Source organism: Gigantopelta aegis, chromosome 1, assembly GCF_016097555.1.
Source record: "Gigantopelta aegis isolate Gae_Host chromosome 1, Gae_host_genome, whole genome shotgun sequence".
NCBI classification, from domain to species: domain Eukaryota; kingdom Metazoa; phylum Mollusca; class Gastropoda; order Neomphalida; family Peltospiridae; genus Gigantopelta; species Gigantopelta aegis.
The window spans coordinates 5,358,545-5,376,455 of record NC_054699.1 but is presented as its reverse complement, the minus strand read 5'-3'; the positions used below and the strand labels follow the sequence as shown (position 1 = coordinate 5,376,455).

General features: G+C 39.3%; 1 protein-coding gene across 4 annotated transcripts in view; it reads left to right on the top strand.

The window, feature by feature from the left end:
- The window catches only part of LOC121369722 (guanine nucleotide exchange factor DBS-like), a 199,628-nt gene that overhangs the window by 20,308 nt on the left and 161,409 nt on the right, over nucleotides 1-17,911 (top strand). For 3 of the 4 annotated variants that reach the window (XM_041494786.1, XM_041494779.1, XM_041494792.1), the window contains exon 1: nucleotides 13,012-14,135. In XM_041494786.1, coding sequence (XP_041350720.1) covers nucleotides 13,727-14,135 — 409 coding nt within the window. In that variant the 5' untranslated portion in view covers nucleotides 13,012-13,726. Of the gene's footprint in view, nucleotides 1-410; nucleotides 466-13,011; nucleotides 14,136-17,911 lie in introns of those variants that run through there. The other variant, XM_041494800.1, reaches the window with a different exon arrangement.

Genomic DNA, 17,911 nt, shown 5'->3' with positions numbered 1-17,911 from the left:
AACTATCATGGTCCCTTCCAGTTCATTATAAAAGCACTTTACTGTATATGCTGAGAATGTTTTGTCCAGTGTCTTCTATTACAAGAAATATGATCCTCCATTTACTCTTTTTTAATGTGTATTATATAACATGCTTAGAACAAACTACTGCTTAAAATGAACTGATCGTAAAGTCCTGTTTTATCTCCCTGTACATTAATGAACCAACTTATGCAGATGTATACAATGAACTACTGCTATAACGAACTAACTATCATGGTCCCTTCCTGTTCGTTATAAGAGTAGTTTACTGTAATAACGAGTTTCTCTGTTGATGTTTGCATGTTATGATGATGTAATAACGAGTTTCTCTGTTGATGTTTGCATGTTATGATGATGTAACAACAAGTTTTTCTGTTGGTGTTGCGCAGGTGAGGACAGCGATGTCTTACCCGCTGGGTGGGCAGGTACAGGCCTCGTCACAAGGTACGTCCACAGGTGGATGGTTCATGCTGTTGTTGTATCTAGCTGTTGTTGATTCAGTGAACACATTAGTGGGTGTGGCCGTAGCTGTAGTCATCACAGTCATACTTATTTGGTGCTTTTTAATTATATAGTTATATGGGTGACTGAAACGTTCTTGGCCTAACTTGGAAAAAAAAGAAATGTTTTATTTAACAACGCACTCAACACATTTTGTTTACGGTTATATGGCATCAAACATATGGTTAATGACCACACAGATATTGAGAGAGGAAACCCACTGTCGCCACTTCATGGGCTACTCTTTTTGATCAGCAGCAAGGGATCTTTTATATGCACCATCCCACAGACAGGGTAGTACATACCACAGCCTTTGATATACCAGTCATGGTGCAATGGTTGGAGCAAGAAATAGCCCAATGGGCCCACTGATGGGGATTGACATGTACCTATTGAGGGTAAAGCGCTTGGTTGATGCGCGTTCAGTCCAGGATTGATGCTAGTCTGTGGGCCCCTTGGATTATTTCTTGACCATGCACCAAGACTGGTATATCAAAGGCCGTGGTATGTGCTATCCTGTCTGTGGGATGCAGGGCTCGAAATGGCCTGTGACCAGGTTGCCAAATGCAACCAATGTCCTGTTTGGGCGACTTAAATGTTAAATAATAAAGGTGTTAGTCACACATGTAATATTATTTGGTCGATCTTCTTTAGAGCTATAACATATGAGCCACTATTAATATTTGTATTGCAAATATTTATTTTACATTAAAATCTTGCTCTTGATTTGTGGTAGGCTTACGTTAATTTGCTAACATCGATTATTATTTTTTGGGCCACCATATTTTTTGGCAAGTTTCGAGTCCTGGGGATGGTACACAAAAGATCGCTTGCTACTAATGAAAAAAATGTAATGGGTTTTCTCTCTAAGACTATATGTCTGAATTACCAAATGTTTGACATACAATAGCCAATGATTAATAAATCAATGTGTTCTAGTGGTGTTGTTAAACAAAGCAAACTTTGTTGACCACTGATGTCTACTTTAATGGCTATGCACCAGGTGGTTGTAATCAGTCTTGCATAATCATGTCACACACACATTGTCCCTTGCTAGTCAGGCCGAGAACTTATCAGTCATCCCTCACACATTTAGTTTAGTAAATGGCAAATGTAGTGAATTGTTTTGGTATTTTGGGTAGCTTTTTTTGTGTGACATTTATTTTTATTTTGTGCTTTATGAATACATAACCCAGAGTTGTTCATCTGTTTTATCATAGTTTTAGTGTATCATTGTTGCCGTAGTTGTCAAAGTAAACACATCTAGTGAGTTTGGGTGTGGCTGTAATTGTTATCATAAACGTACTTATTGGGTGCTGGCTGATTTAGGAGACTTTTTTGTTGTAATTGTGAATTTCATTTTTTTCTAATATTTTATTTTTGCTTTGAGTTTTGTTAATAGATAGCTAGTTGCTCATTTGTTTATTATTAAAAATAATAAAGTCTGAATTACAAAACATTATTATCACGTTAATTCCCAATTAGTTTTGTTACCATTTGTCTGTCTGTCTGTCCATCCATCCATTTAACAGATCTTTTATTAGCCAAAGACTAGCTACTTTTTATTAAAAAAATAGCAATTGGCTAATTTGGCAATTGACAGGGTGATCCTTGGTAGCTTTATCACATAGACTTACAGATCATTTTGCCTTTCATGTGCATTGGCCCATGTATAACAGAGTTATGGCCCTTGAAGATGGATATACAAACATTTGTTGCACACTGTAGGGGACATGTAGTTGTTGATAAACAATTTCAAGATACCCTGGTCTCGAGATAGCAATGTATGACTGTAATTTTATTACATATGTCTTCTACATGTTAAACATTTGTAGCAATGTTACACATTTTAAAACCCCCCACCATGGCTTCTGTTATAGGTGTAGAATATAATTACTACATATTTTACATTGGTGATATATGTCTTATTACTTACATTAGGCTTCTATTATACCTGTATAATGTAATTACTACATGTTATACATGGTATACATTTATATTTACAATGTGTTATATATTTGTACCTCGGTTATATATATATATATTTTTTTATTTATTATACATGGCTTCTGTTATACCAGTATAATATATTTACTACATGTTATACATGATATACATTTGTAATATATAATTCATATTACACATGGCTTCTATTATACCAGTATAATATATTTACAACATGTTAACCATTTGTACTTGTGTAATATATTTTTTATTTTACATGACTTCTATTATACCTGTATAATATATTAATGTATATATTTCCTATCTAATCAGTTTGTATCTGAAAGAACATCCATGTCCCATTCTAGTGTAGAGGTGATATATGTTTCATCGTGTTTTGTCTTGATTACATTACAAGGAGAGTCCCAGTTACTGAGTGCACCACGGTGTATGTTCTAGTAAAATATTGATACACACTGCATGTGAGGACGTCTGATTTCTTTTTTAATCAAGCAGGTGACTGAACTCAATGTTTATGCATCCTTTGTCCTGTACTGCTGAGGCATTGTCTTTAATAATTAGGGCGGGACTTAATAATTAGGGCGGGACTTAATAATTAGGGCAGGTCTGAATTAGCTCAGTGGTAAAGTGCTCGCTTGATGCGAGGTTGGTTTGGGATCGATCCCCATTGGTATAAATATATGTATAAATGTATTATGTACCTCGTATGCTGTGGTTTATGGCCTGAGAGTAAATAAAGTTCAGTTCAGTTCAGGTCAGGTCAGGTGGGCTCATTGGGCTATTTCTCATTTTAGCCAGTGCACAACTGGTATATCAAAAGCTGTGGTATGTGCTATCCTGTCTATGGGATGGTGTATATAAAAGATCCCTTGCTACTAATGGAAAAATGTAGTGGGTTTCCTCTCTAAGTCTATAATGTGAAAATTACCAAAATGTTTGACATCCAATAGCCGATCATTAATAAATCAATGTGATCTAGTGGTGTCGTTAAACAAAACAAACTTCTCTAAGACTATATTTCAGAATTACCAAATGTTTGACATCCAATAGCCGAAAATTAATAAATCAATGTGCTCTAGTGGTGTCATTAAACAAAACAAAAGTTTTTTGCTTTAATACTGATCGAGGGGCAAGATTTATCTCAGTATCTAGGTAGAGAGCTCGCCAGAGATATTTGCTTTAATACTGATCGAGGGGCAAGATTTATCTCAGTATCTAGGTAGAGAGCTCGCCAGAGATATTTGCTTTAATACTGATCGTGGGGCAAGATTTATCTCAGTATCTAGGTAGAGAGCTCGCCAGAGATATTTGCTTTAATACTGATCGAGGGGCAAGATTTATCTCAGTATCTAGGTAGAGAGCTCGCCAGAGATATTTGCTTTAATACTGATCGAGGGGCAAGATTTATCTCAGTATCTAGGTAGAGAGCTCGCCAGAGATATTTGCTTTAATACTGATCGAGGGGCAAGATTTATCTCAGTATCTAGGTAGAGAGCTCGCCAGAGATATTTGCTTTAATACTGATCGAGGGGCAAGATTTATCTCAGTATCTAGGTAGAGAGCTCGCCAGAGATATTTGCTTTAATACTGATCGAGGGGCAAGATTTATCTCAGTATCTAGGTAGAGAGCTCGCCAGAGATATTTGCTTTAATACTGATCGTGGGGCAAGATTTATCTCAGTATCTAGGTAGAGAGCTCGCCAGAGATATTTGCTTTAATACTGATCGAGGGCCAAGATTTATCTCAGTATCTAGGTAGAGAGCTCGCCAGAGATATTTGCTTTAATACTGATCGAGGGGCAAGATTTATCTCAGTATCTAGGTAGAGAGCTCGCCAGAGATATTTGCTTTAATACTGATCGAGGGGCAAGATTTATCTCAGTATCTAGGTAGAGAGCTCGCCAGAGATATTTGCTTTAATACTGATCGTGGGGCAAGATTTATCTCAGTATCTAGGTAGAGAGCTCGCCAGAGATATTTGCTTTAATACTGATCGAGGGGCAAGATTTATCTCAGTATCTAGGTAGAGAGCTCGCCAGAGATATTTGCTTTAATACTGATCGAGGGGCAAGATTTATCTCAGTATCTAGGTAGAGAGCTCGCCAGAGATATTTGCTTTAATACTGATCGAGGGGTAAGATTTATCTCAGTATCTAGGTAGAGAGCTCGCCAGAGATATTTGCTTTAATACTGATCGAGGGGCAAGATTTATCTCAGTATCTAGGTAGAGAGCTCGCCAGAGATATTTGCTTTAATACTGATCGAGGGGCAAGATTTATCTCAGTATCTAGGTAGAGAGCTCGCCAGAGATATTTGCTTTAATACTGATCGAGGGGCAAGATTTATCTCAGTATCTAGGTAGAGAGCTCGCCAGAGATATTTGCTTTAATACTGATAGAGGGGCAAGATTTATCTCAGTATCTAGGTAGAGAGCTCGCCAGAGATATTTGCTTTAATACTGATAGAGGGGTAAGATTTATCTCAGTATCTAGGTAGAGAGCTCGCCAGAGATATTTGCTTTAATACTGATCGTGGGGCAAGATTTATCTCAGTATCTAGGTAGAGAGCTCGCCAGAGATATTTGCTTTAATACTGATCGAGGGGCAAGATTTATCTCAGTATCTAGGTAGAGAGCTCGCCAGAGATATTTGCTTTAATACTGATCGAGGGGCAAGATTTATCTCAGTATCTAGGTAGAGAGCTCGCCAGAGATATTTGCTTTAATACTGATCGAGGGGCAAGATTTATCTCAGTATCTAGGTAGAGAGCTCGCCAGAGATATTTGCTTTAATACTGATCGAGGGGCAAGATTTATCTCAGTATCTAGGTAGAGAGCTCGCCAGAGATATTTGCTTTAATACTGATCGAGGGGCAAGATTTATCTCAGTATCTAGGTAGAGAGCTCGCCAGAGATATTTGCTTTAATACTGATCGAGGGGCAAGATTTATCTCAGTATCTAGGTAGAGAGCTCGCCAGAGATATTTGCTTTAATACTGATCGTGGGGCAAGATTTATCTCAGTATCTAGGTAGAGAGCTCGCCAGAGATATTTGGGTCAAAGGATCAAACCCCTTTGGTGGACCCATTCTGTTTTCCTTCTTTTCTTTGCAACCAGTGCTCCATGACTGGTATATTAAAGGCTGTGGTATGTGCTGTCCTGTCTGTTGGAACATGCATATAAAAGCTGCTAATGAAAACGTGTAGCAATAGCTGATGATTAATAAATCAATATGCACTAATGGTTCCATTAAACAAAAGCAAATAATACTTAATTTTTAGTTTTTATCATTCAACCTGACAAATGGTTGGGTAATTGTTAATTACTGGATGAGATATAGCTCAGTGGTAGAGGCCTTATCTGAGTTATTTCTTGTTCCAGCCAGTGTACCACAACTGGTATCTCAAAGGCTGTGGTATGTGCTATCTTGTCTGTGGGATGGTGCATATAAAAAATCCCTTACTAAATAAAAAATGACCATATGTTTGACATCCAATAGCTGATAATTAATAAATCAATGTGCTCTAGCGGTGTCGTTAAACAAAACAGACTTTATGTGAGATGTGATAAGTCATAGCTGGACATGTTGGAATATATCCCATTCCAAACAGAACCTCATAACTGGTTTATTTCAAAATCCATGATACATGCTGTCCTGTACAACTCAGAAAGAGTTTAATAGCTCAGTAAGAAGGTGTAAGACCATTACACCAGGGTTTGTTTCACTGGATGGATGGATGGACGGACGGATGGACAGACGGATGGATTGCTGGATGGATGGAGGGATGGATGGAGGGATGGACGGATTGCTGGATGGATGGATGGTTGGATGGACAGATGGTTGGATGGACAGACGAATTGTTGAAGGTTGGAGAATCATTGGAAATAATGATGCATAGATACATGGATGGATGGTTTGGGTTGGTGGATAGAGGGAGAGATAGATTAATGAAAATAGCAAACAATAGATGGATGGATAAATGGGAAAATAATGGATGGATGGATGGAACAATGGGTGGATGGATGGAACAATGGGTGGATAGATGGAATAATGGATGGATGGAACAGTGGATGGATGGAACAGTGGATGGATGGAACAGTGGATGGATGGAACAATGGATGGATGGAACAATGGATGGATGGAATGAAAAATGTAGTGATAGATGGAACAATGGATGGATGAAATGATGAATGGAACAATGAATGGAATGATAGAAGAATATGTGGTTGTGTAGTGGATTTAAGTGGATAATGAATAAATGTATAGCATAACATAATATGTGTTTATGTGTACATTTCTCTTTTATGCTATATCCCTGTAACATAACAGCACATCCTGTTATGTATGAAATACTGAGAGAGAAAAAAGATGAAAAGATGGGGCTGCATTTCTAAACAGTTTTATAATCGTCGGATCAGTGTCATTGTGCCCAGCAGGCAGATTGTGTAGAACGCCTGGCGCCACAGTACATTAAGGCATAACGTGTGTAGTAGCATGGATCAATATACTGGCTGATTACGTCCAACAAGTTACATGTATTGACCAAGTCTTTATCGGCCCTGCACTTGTACATCATAAACAGTACAAAAACACACACAAAATAGAGCACATTCTCTCTCTCTCTCTCTCTCTCTCTCTCTCTCTCTCTCTCTCTCTCTCTCTCTCTCTCTCTCTCTCTCTCTCTCTCTCTCTTTCTTTCTTGCCTGTTAACACCTTCACTGCTTTATTGGTCTTTCTTGGCCATGGTACTCATATTCCATTCACAGTACACACAAAAAATTGAGCAAGCTATATGCTCTCTTGCCTATCAACCCATTGACTTCTGTATTGGTCTTTATCATGGGGCAGATTCAAGGGTGAGACTAACGGGGAAAAGGGTACATGGACCAATTTGTCAAAAGGGAATCCCAATGGGGAAACAAGAAGGAAATAAAGGGGCACTTGAATATTTTTAGTGGGAAATGGGTCCACTGGTCTGCCCCCACCCCCCACCCCCCACCCCCACCCCCAGATATCTGGATCTGTCTCTGTTCAACCTCAGTGCTTAGCTAGCATGGATACACAAAAATCAACAACCCCCTCATTTTTGTCGCTTGCCTGTCAACCTTTTCACTGCTGTATTGCATGGCCTTGTTGGTCTCAGTGGTCATACACCATCCATGGCACAAATAATAGTGCACTTTCCCTCTTGTTGGGTGGGGGGGGGGGGGAGAGATGTAGCCCAGTAGTAAAGCACTCACTTGATGCATGGTCGTTTTGTGATCGATCCCCATCAGTGGGCCCATTAGGCTATTTCTCGCTCCAGCCAGTGCACCACGGCTGACCACGACTGGTACATCAAAAGCTGTGGTATGTGCCTTCCTGTCTATGGGATGGTGCATATAAAAGATCCCATGCTGCTAATCGAAAAGAGTAGCCCATGAAGTGGCAACAGCGGGTTTCCTCCCTCAATATCTGAGTGATTCTTAACCATATGTCTGACACCATATAACAGATGATCATTGTGCATGATCTTGTTCAGCTGTTTGAACCAACTGACTGCCTTAAGGAGGGGCAGGACGTAGCCCAGTGGTAAAGCGCATGCCTGATGCATGGTCAGTCTAGGATCGATTCCTGTTGGTGAATCCCATTGGGATATTTTCCGTTCCAGCGAGTGCCCCGTGACTCTAATATCAAAGGCTGTGGTATATGCCATCCTGTCTGTGTAAATGATCCTTTGTTACTAATGGAAAACTGTAGCAGGTTTCCTCTCTATGACTGTGTTAAAATGACCATATGTTTGACATCCAATAGCTAATGATTAATAAATCAATGTGCTCTAGTGGTGTTGTTAAACAAAACAAACTTTAACTGTCTTAAGGAAAAGGTTAATGCACCTCACAGCAAAAGAGTTCTATATACCCAACACTAAACAGCTAAAGTGGGTGGGACGTAGCCCAGTGGTAAAGCATTCACTTGATGGGCGGCCAGTCTAGGATCGATCCCTGTCAGTGGACCCATTTGGCTATTTCTTGTTCCAGCCAGTGCTCCACAACTGGTGTAACAAAGGCCGTGGTATGTACTATCCTGTCTGTGGGATGGTGCATATAAAAGATCCCTTGCTGTTAATCAAAAAGAATAGCCCATAAAGTGGCGACAGCGGGTTTCCTCTCTCAATATCTGTGTTATTCTTAACCATATGTCTGACGCCATATAACTGTAAATAAAATGTGTTGAGTGTGTCGTTAAATAAAACATTTCCTTCCTTCTAAACAGCAAAAGAGTTAATTAATGTACCCACGTAACAGCTTATTATACACTATCATGTTCAGCTGTTTAAACCTACTGACTCTGTCTTTAATAGATGCAATGTATCTAGAACAGATAGAACAGATAAAACAGACAGATCTATACAATTAAATCGTCCTGGCATGGACCACTAAATCCAATTGGTCGATGGTTCCTGGACGAGAATGCCTGGTGCTGTTGGTTGCACTTGTTACATTCTACCAAGAACAATGGCAGCCCATCCAGTACGTCGGCGAAGCTGGCGTCAACAATTGCATCAAGTGTTGTGACGTGATCGAGTCCTTTCAGCAAATAATGTCTTTTTCTTGTGTTTATGGATCGAACCGGAGTTAATTTAGGGTGGTTTTTTTGGCTTCATATATTCTCGACGGTGGTTAATTAATGCATCTCTTTGATGTTTATGGCGATCTGGCATCAAACGGTTGTTTGGACATGATTAATAGATTTGGTTCTCTTTTTTTTGTTATTTTGACGCCACCTTCCATGAGTCAAAATATAGGTTAATTTCCAACAGGAAAACTCATTTGTTGTATGGGATGATGGGGGGGGGATGGGGGGGGGGGGAAACATTTACAAAAAAACCTAGAAATGTTTCCATTAACTACATCTGTACTTGTGTAATGGTCCTTAAACTGATTATGTGTAAAGCTAGGATCGGACTACCAACTGTCAGCACAAAGTTGGCCAACTTTCTGCTGTCACGACTTCTATGACTGTCCAGTTGCTAGTCTGAGTGCTCTTACAACTCTAATTTTCATCGTATACAACTTCTACGATGGCCATCTTATCCAATTCAAAAAATGAATCAGGCCTGACATTTGTTGCTAGTCGGGGGTGGGGCGATGTAGCCCAGTGGTAAAGCGTTCGCTTGATGCGCAGTCAGTCTAGAATTGAACCCCGTCAGTGGGCCTATTGGGCTATTTCTCACGCCAGCCAACGCACCACAACTGGTTCATCAAAGGCCGTGGTACATGTATGTACCACCCTGTCTGTGGGATGGTGTATATAAAAGATCCCTTGCTGCTAATTGAAAAGAGTAGCCCATGAAGTAGCGACAGCGGGTTTCCTCTCTCAATATCTGTGTGGTCCTTAACCACATGTCTGATGCCATATAACCATAAATAAAATGTGTTGAGTGCGTCGTTAAATAAAACATTTCCTTCTTTCCTTTCTTCCTCGTTGCTAGTCTGAGCATGCATTATACAACTCAACGCAACACCCAGTTGTTTGTCTGAGCGCATTCATAACTCAACGCAACCACTGAGTTGGCCAACGTTCTGCTGGCAGTTGACATTCTGATTCTAGCATAAGTGTATAATGTCTTAATTTGTTTTTTCAATAAGTAGAGTTAAAGAACAGTATAAACAGGGGTTAATCTCACTGGTGAGTATCTGACAGTTAGCTGCAGATTCACTCACGTCTCGGGAGAATCAGAATACAGAAGAGATGACACTTCAGAAATTTCACTGTGCAGAAAACTTCTGTTGTCATGGAAACCCATTTTCTACTCTCTTGTTTTTTGGGGGGTCTATGCTTTCTTGATGGCTGCAAGTGAATTAAACTGTTGTTTTATCTTCAGAAATAACACAGTTCACTGCACACTTCCAGGAATATTGTAAATCAGGGTATATTAAATTTTCACGAATATGAAAGATCACTGCATACTTTAAGGAATATATTACACACCAATGCATTTTCGGGAATTTAGCATGCAACAGAAGATTTTAAAGAATTTTGTGAATCACAGCATTTCAGAAATATAATAAATCACAGTTAAAAAATATAGTGAATCATTATTTATTTTTTAGAAATATGGCAGATCATGGTGTATATATAAGTGAATAATAGGCCTGGAAATAAGTATATTGAAACACAGTAGATTATTCAAGCATGTAATTGCAATGTACCTTTGGGAATGTAGGTATAGAAAGTTAAATATGAAATGGAAATGACAAGTGTGATAAATATTATATTTGTTTTGTTTAATAAACTGAATATTACATCTTTATTAAACTGATAATCAGTAACTGTCAAACTAAAAAAAAAAAAAAGTCTTTAAAAATTAATTACATACTACACCATCTCAGTATAAATAATAATAAAAAACAACCATTTGGATCTGTTTATTGTGTTGAAAAACAAAATGTAATAAACCCCACACATATTACAGATATTAACTGCAACACCCGATAGAGAAAACATGAAATACAATAATGTATATGTTTGCCTTGGATTGTTGAAAGGGCGGGACGTAGCCCAGTGGTAAAGCGCTCGCTCGATGTGCGGTCTGTCTGGGATCGATCCCTGTCGGTAGGCCCATTGGGCTATTTCTCGTTCCAGCCAGTGCACCACGACTGGTATATCAAAGGCTGTGGTATATACTACCCTGTCTGTGGGATGGTGCATATAAAAGATCCCTTGCTGTTAATCGAAAAGAGTAGCCCATGAAGTGGCGACAGTGGGTTTCCTCTCTCAATATCTGTGTGGTGCTTAACCATATGTCTGGCACCATATATAACCATAAATAAAAATGTGTTGAGTGCATTGTTAAATAAAACATTTCTTTCTTTCTTTGGATTGTTGAATTGTTAATGAAGACAGCGTTTACAGCACATAGTTGTTGAAAATGACCCGGAGAAAAGTCAGCCCGATTTATGCACAATAATTGATTTCTGTTGTCCTGTGTTGTTGGAGGTTTCAACTTTCATCTACACACACACACACACACACACACACACAGCTTAATCTAACCTGTTTCAGCAAGTTTGTGTCTAGCGTTCTTAGTCAGACTTCTTGGTTTCCAGAACTCTTTAAAACAGAAGGTAATAATAATAAAAAATATATGTATATATATACATATATATATAAAGAAATTCACTTGTGATATGTCTTTGTTGAAAAACATGAACTTAATTATATTTCCATTAAACTCATGTGCAAAAGGTCATGGTATATTGCATGATCAATTCATCTCGGAGCTGTTCTGACACAGAAACAAAACCATCACGTGGCGTTCGTTATTACTTGATTGTCAGTCATTAATAGACTGAGCGTGTTGTGGTGTCACCGGTCTACATCGACTGATTACCAACTTGTACTACTCTATTGACGGACTCCTATTGCCATATTGACAGAATTGCACTGCTGCTGAATGCCGCATCCATCCATCCAGTGGCTGCCTGCATGCGTAGCCTGCATTCCGTAGGAGATTGAAGTATATTTCTGACATTTTCATGTGTTGTCAAGGCCTACTATTGATCCGAGGCATGTTTCTAACTGGCTCACTGAAAACTTGTTGCTTTTCTACCAGCTGTCCCAAGACCATGCGTTTATACTACACCAATGACCATTTAGTCGTATACACACGAAGATGAGGGAACAGCGGTTCTACTGCAGTTACTCATGTTTTTATTCAATGCTGGGTGTCATGCATCTTCATTCTACCATTCTGTGAGGGAAAACTCTTCTGTCTAACTTCAGCTGCATGTAATTTTCAGGCAGGGCTTCTTATTCAACAAAGGGCAATAGATTTTTTCGGGGGAAATTCAATTTTATGGACTACGTTAATCATGTTTCAGAAACGCTGTTCAATACAGAAGCGAAAGGAATCGAGTTTGTGAGAAATATGTGCAATATATAGAGCAAACGCCTGCTGTTTTGGAGTCAAGTCTGTGAGCCAATTTCATGAGACGAGTTGATTTTTCGTTTGGAAAGATATTGGATTCAGATGCACAAGGAATTGAATTTGTGTCGGATATATAGTTGTGCTGCTGAAGACATAACGGTAGTGTGAATGGAATATTGAGAGAATTGCTCAGCATCCTTTTGAAGTAGTCTACAACCCAGCTTTCTTTCATATGGTTCATTACTTATTAAGCTGCTCAGTCTCATAAGAATATCTTCTTTGTCCCACCGCATTTACTATCAGGTTTCAAAGTCTTGCTTTTATGAGAAAATATACTCTTTTTACACGAAGATTTGGATTTTTAAGACCTCGTTTTATATGCAACATTACAAAAATAGTGTGGATGTTTTCTAAAAGTACATGCATAGATGTGCAATCAACAAAGCATATATCTGTGTGTATTGAATGTCAGAGTTGATGGAACGTGTTTATAAATATTTAACATGTATGCATGTTATATGATCATAAAAAGTTACAGGAAGAATAAATGCAGGGGACTGGAGACTAATTTGTAAGAAAATCTATAAACAAAAATCATGTTTCTTTTCACAAATAGGAAGTGTGATATTTTATTCTGCTATACTGATGCTAGTGTATCGAGCTTCATGTTCGCCGATTGTAAAGTGGACTATGGATAATAATATCTTTCTGTTTGTGGAGTGTGGAAAAGAGTAAAATCTTTAAAACATGTAGCCTTTAATCTCAGGAACCTGTTGTTGGAGACAGCAACTCAAACTGAACAGGTCTTGAAATTTTGCAATAATATTTTCTAAACCACAATTATCTTGGTTCAAACTGAGCAGGTCTTGAAATTTTGCAATAATATTTTCTAAACAACCATTTTCTTGAGGGACACATATATGTAGGAATGAAAAATGTTTTCATTCAACGATTATGAAAAATGAAATAATATCAAGTATTTTGATCAAAACAGATGTGTGAAAGATGAAACTTGTTGTTTACCTAATGTGAAAACAAATTTAATAACTGCCATTGTGGACAAAGCAAATATGTTACTACATAAAATGGAGTAATATTTAAAATTACTTTGGTGATACTATTTTCTAAACAATTCTTCATAAGACAATGCTTTTCAACATGTGTAAAGTGGAATTTGTTGTGTTTCAGTTGTGAAAAAAAAGAAATAATATTAGTTTCTGGTCTTTTGGACAAAGCAAATATATCTGAATTGGTACTACAGAGATTTTAATAAAGATATCCTATTATTCATTATTCATTTGCAATTCACTGGATTTAAAAATTGAAGATGTCTTCCATTTCCACCAGTCCTGAACCAGAGTGCAGAATCCCTGGTCCTCACGAAATTGAGGAGGAAATTGCAAATTTTGTTGAAAGCTTTAAGCAAAAGAGCTCCTACCTCGATCGGAGGTCCAGTTTGGAATCCAGTGACACAAGTTGTACTGGAACCTCTGGCTGGACTAGTTCTGCATACTCGACTACAGACGATACCCAGACATCAACGACAAATAGTCCTGACAAGGAAGAAGGGGCGAAGGGGTTTGATCCTGATACCCTGCACAAACGGAATGGGATTATAGCCGAGAGTCGGAGAATAAGTGAATGGGCATGGCTGACGAGCAAAGAAAGTTTTGATTACACGGAACCCGACAGCTTACGTGGAGGAGTTACCTCTGAGAACAGTGCGGGTGAATCTAGTGAGTACATTGGGTGTATGTAGGTATCTAGTGAGTACATTGGGTGTATGTATGTATATGTTGAGTACATTGGGTGTATGTCTAGTGAGTATATTTGGTGTATGTAGGTATCTAGTGAGTACATTGGGTGTATGTATGTATATGTTGAGTACATTGGTGTATGTCTAGTGAGTATATTGGGTGTATGTAGGTATATAGTGAGTACATTGGGTGTATGTATGTCTAGTGAGTATATTGACTATATGTAGGTATCCAGTGAGTACATTGGGTGTATGTATGTCTAGTGAATATATTGGGTGTATGTAGGTATCTAGTGAGTACATTGGGTGTATGTATGTCTAGTGAGTATATTGGGTGTATGTAGGTATATAGTGAGTATATTGGGTGTATGTATGTATATAGTGAGTACATTGGGTGTATGTATGTCTAGTGAGTATATTGGGTGTATGTAGGTATCTAGTCAGTACATTGGATGTATGTATGTATCTAGTGAGTACATTGGGTGTATGTACATATCCCGTGAATACATTGGGTGTATGTAGGTATCTAGTGAGTACATTGGATGTATCTATTGAGTACATTGGATGTATGTATGTATAGTGAGTACATGGATGTATGTAGGTATATATTGAGTACATTGGGTGTATGCATGTCTAGTGAGTATATTGAGTGTGTGTAGGTATCTAGTGAGTACATTGGGTGTATGTATGTCTAGTGAGTATATTGGGTGTATGTAGGTATCTAGTGAGTACATTGGGTGTATGTATGTCTAGTGAGTACATTGGATATATGTATATATCTATTGAGTACATTGGGTGAATGTATGTCTAGTGAGTATATTGAGTGTATGTAGGTATCTAGTGAGTACATTGGGTGTATGTATGTCTAGTGAGTATATTGGGTGTATGTAGGTATTTAGTAAGTACATTGGGTGTATGTATGTCTAGTGTTTATATTGGGTGTATGTAGGTATCTAGTGAGTACATTGAGTGTATGTATGTCTAGTGAGTACATTGGATGTATGTAGGTATCTAGTGAGTACATTGGTTATTGGTTATATATGTCTCTGGGTCCTGTTAAGTATGCACTTTTTAATCAACAGGACAGTTCATGTACCACAGCCACTGAAGTAGCAGACATATTACACTTATTGAAAGAAAGAAAGAAATGTTTTATTTAACGACACACTCAACACATTTTATTTATGGTTATATGGCATCAGACATATGGTTGAGGACCACACAGATATTGAGAGGTGAAACCCGCTGTTGCCATTTCATGGGCGACTCTTTTCGATTAGCAGCAAGGTATCTTTTAGATGCACCATCCCACAGACAAGGTAGTACATACGACAGCTTTTGATATGCCAGTCATGGTGAACTGGCTGGAACGAGAAATAGCCCAATGGGCCCACCAACGGGGATCGATCCCACACAGATTGTGCATCGAACGAGCACTGTACCACTGGGCTATGTCCCGTCCCCATCATGTATTGAGACAGGAAGTCTCCCCCCTTGCTCCCACCCAAAACAACAACCCCAAGACTATTGATGGCAGTCAATCCTACATGTGTGTGTGTACATCTCGATCATCCAGCCCCTCAGTATAACATGTAAATCACCCTACATGTGTGTGTGTACATCTCGATCATCCAGCCCCTCAGTATAACATGTAAATCACCCTACATGTGTGTGTGTACATCTCGATCATCCAGCCCCTCAGTATAACATGTAAATCACCCTACATGTGTGTGTGTACATCTCGATCATCCAGCCCCTCAGTATAACATGTAAATCACCCTACGTGTGTGTGTACATCTCGATCATCCAGCCCCTCAGTATAACATGTAAATCACCCTACATGTGTGTGTGTGTACATTTCGATCATCCAGCCCCTCAGTATAACATGTAAATCACCCTACATGTGTGTGTGTACATCTCGATCATCCAGCCCCTCAGTATAACATGTAAATCACCCTACATGTGTGTGTGTACATCTCGATCATCCAGCCCCTCAGTATAACATGTAAATCACCCTACATGTGTGTGTGTGTACATCTCGATCATCCAGCCCCTCAGTATAACATGTAAATCACCCTACATGTGTGTGTGTGTACATCTCGATCATCCAGCCCCTCAGCATAACATGTAAATCACCCTACATGTGTGTGTGTACATCTCGATCATCCAGCCCCTCAGCATAACATGTAAATCACCCTACATGTGTGTGTGTGTACATCTCGATCATCCAGCCCCTCAGCATAACATGTAAATCACCCTACATGTGTGTGTGTACATCTCGATCATCCAGCCCCTCAGTATAACATGTAAATCACCCTACATGTGTGTGTGTACATCTCGATCATCCAGCCCCTCAGTATAACATATAAATCACCCTACATGTGTGTGTGTGTACATCTCGATCATCCAGCCCCTCAGTATAACATGTAAATCACCCTACATGTGTGTGTGTGTACATCTCGATCATCCAGCCCCTCAGCATAACATGTAAATCACCCTACATGTGTGTGTGTACATCTCGATCATCCAGCCCCTCAGCATAACATGTAAATCACCCTACATGTGTGTGTGTGTACATCTCGATCATCCAGCCCCTCAGCATAACATGTAAATCACCCTACATGTGTGTGTGTACATCTCGATCATCCAGCCCCTCAGTATAACATGTAAATCACCCTACATGTCTGTGTGTGTACATCTCGATCATCCAGCCCCTCAGTATAACATGTAAATCACCCTACATGTGTGTGTGTGTACATCTCGATCATCCAGCCCCTCAGTATAACATGTAAATCACCCTACATGTGTGTGTGTGTACATTTCGATCATCCAGCCCCTCAGTATAACATGTAAATCACCCTACATGTGTGTGTGTGTACATCTCGATCATCCAGCCCCTCAGTATAACATGTAAATCACCCTACATGTGTGTGTGTGTACATCTCGATCATCCAGCCCCTCAGCATAACATGTAAATCACCCTACATGTGTGTGTGTACATCTCGATCATCCAGCCCCTCAGTATAACATGTAAATCACCCTACATGTGTGTGTGTACATCTCGATCATCCAGCCCCTCAGTATAACATGTAAATCACCCTACATGTGTGTGTGTGTACATCTCGATCATCCAGCCCCTCAGTATAACATGTAAATCACCCTACATGTGTGTGTGTGTACATCTCGATCATCCAGCCCCTCAGCATAACATGTAAATCACCCTACATGTGTGTGTGTACATCTCGATCATCCAGCCCCTCAGCATAACATGTAAATCACCCTACATGTGTGTGTGTGTACATCTCGATCATCCAGCCCCTCAGCATAACATGTAAATCACCCTACATGTGTGTGTGTACATCTCGATCATCCAGCCCCTCAGTATAACATGTAAATCACCCTACATGTCTGTGTGTGTACATCTCGATCATCCAGCCCCTCAGTATAACATGTAAATCACCCTACATGTGTGTGTGTGTACATCTCGATCATCCAGCCCCTCAGTATAACATGTAAATCACCCTACGTGTGTGTGTGTACATTTCGATCATCCAGCCCCTCAATATAACATGTAAATCACCCTACATGTGTGTGTGTGTGCATCTCGATCATCCAGCCCCTCAGTATAACATGTAAATCACCCTACATGTGTGTGTGTGTACATCTCGATCATCCAGCCCCTCAGCATAACATGTAAATCACCCTACATGTGTGTGTGTACATCTCGATCATCCAGCCCCTCAGCATAACATGTAA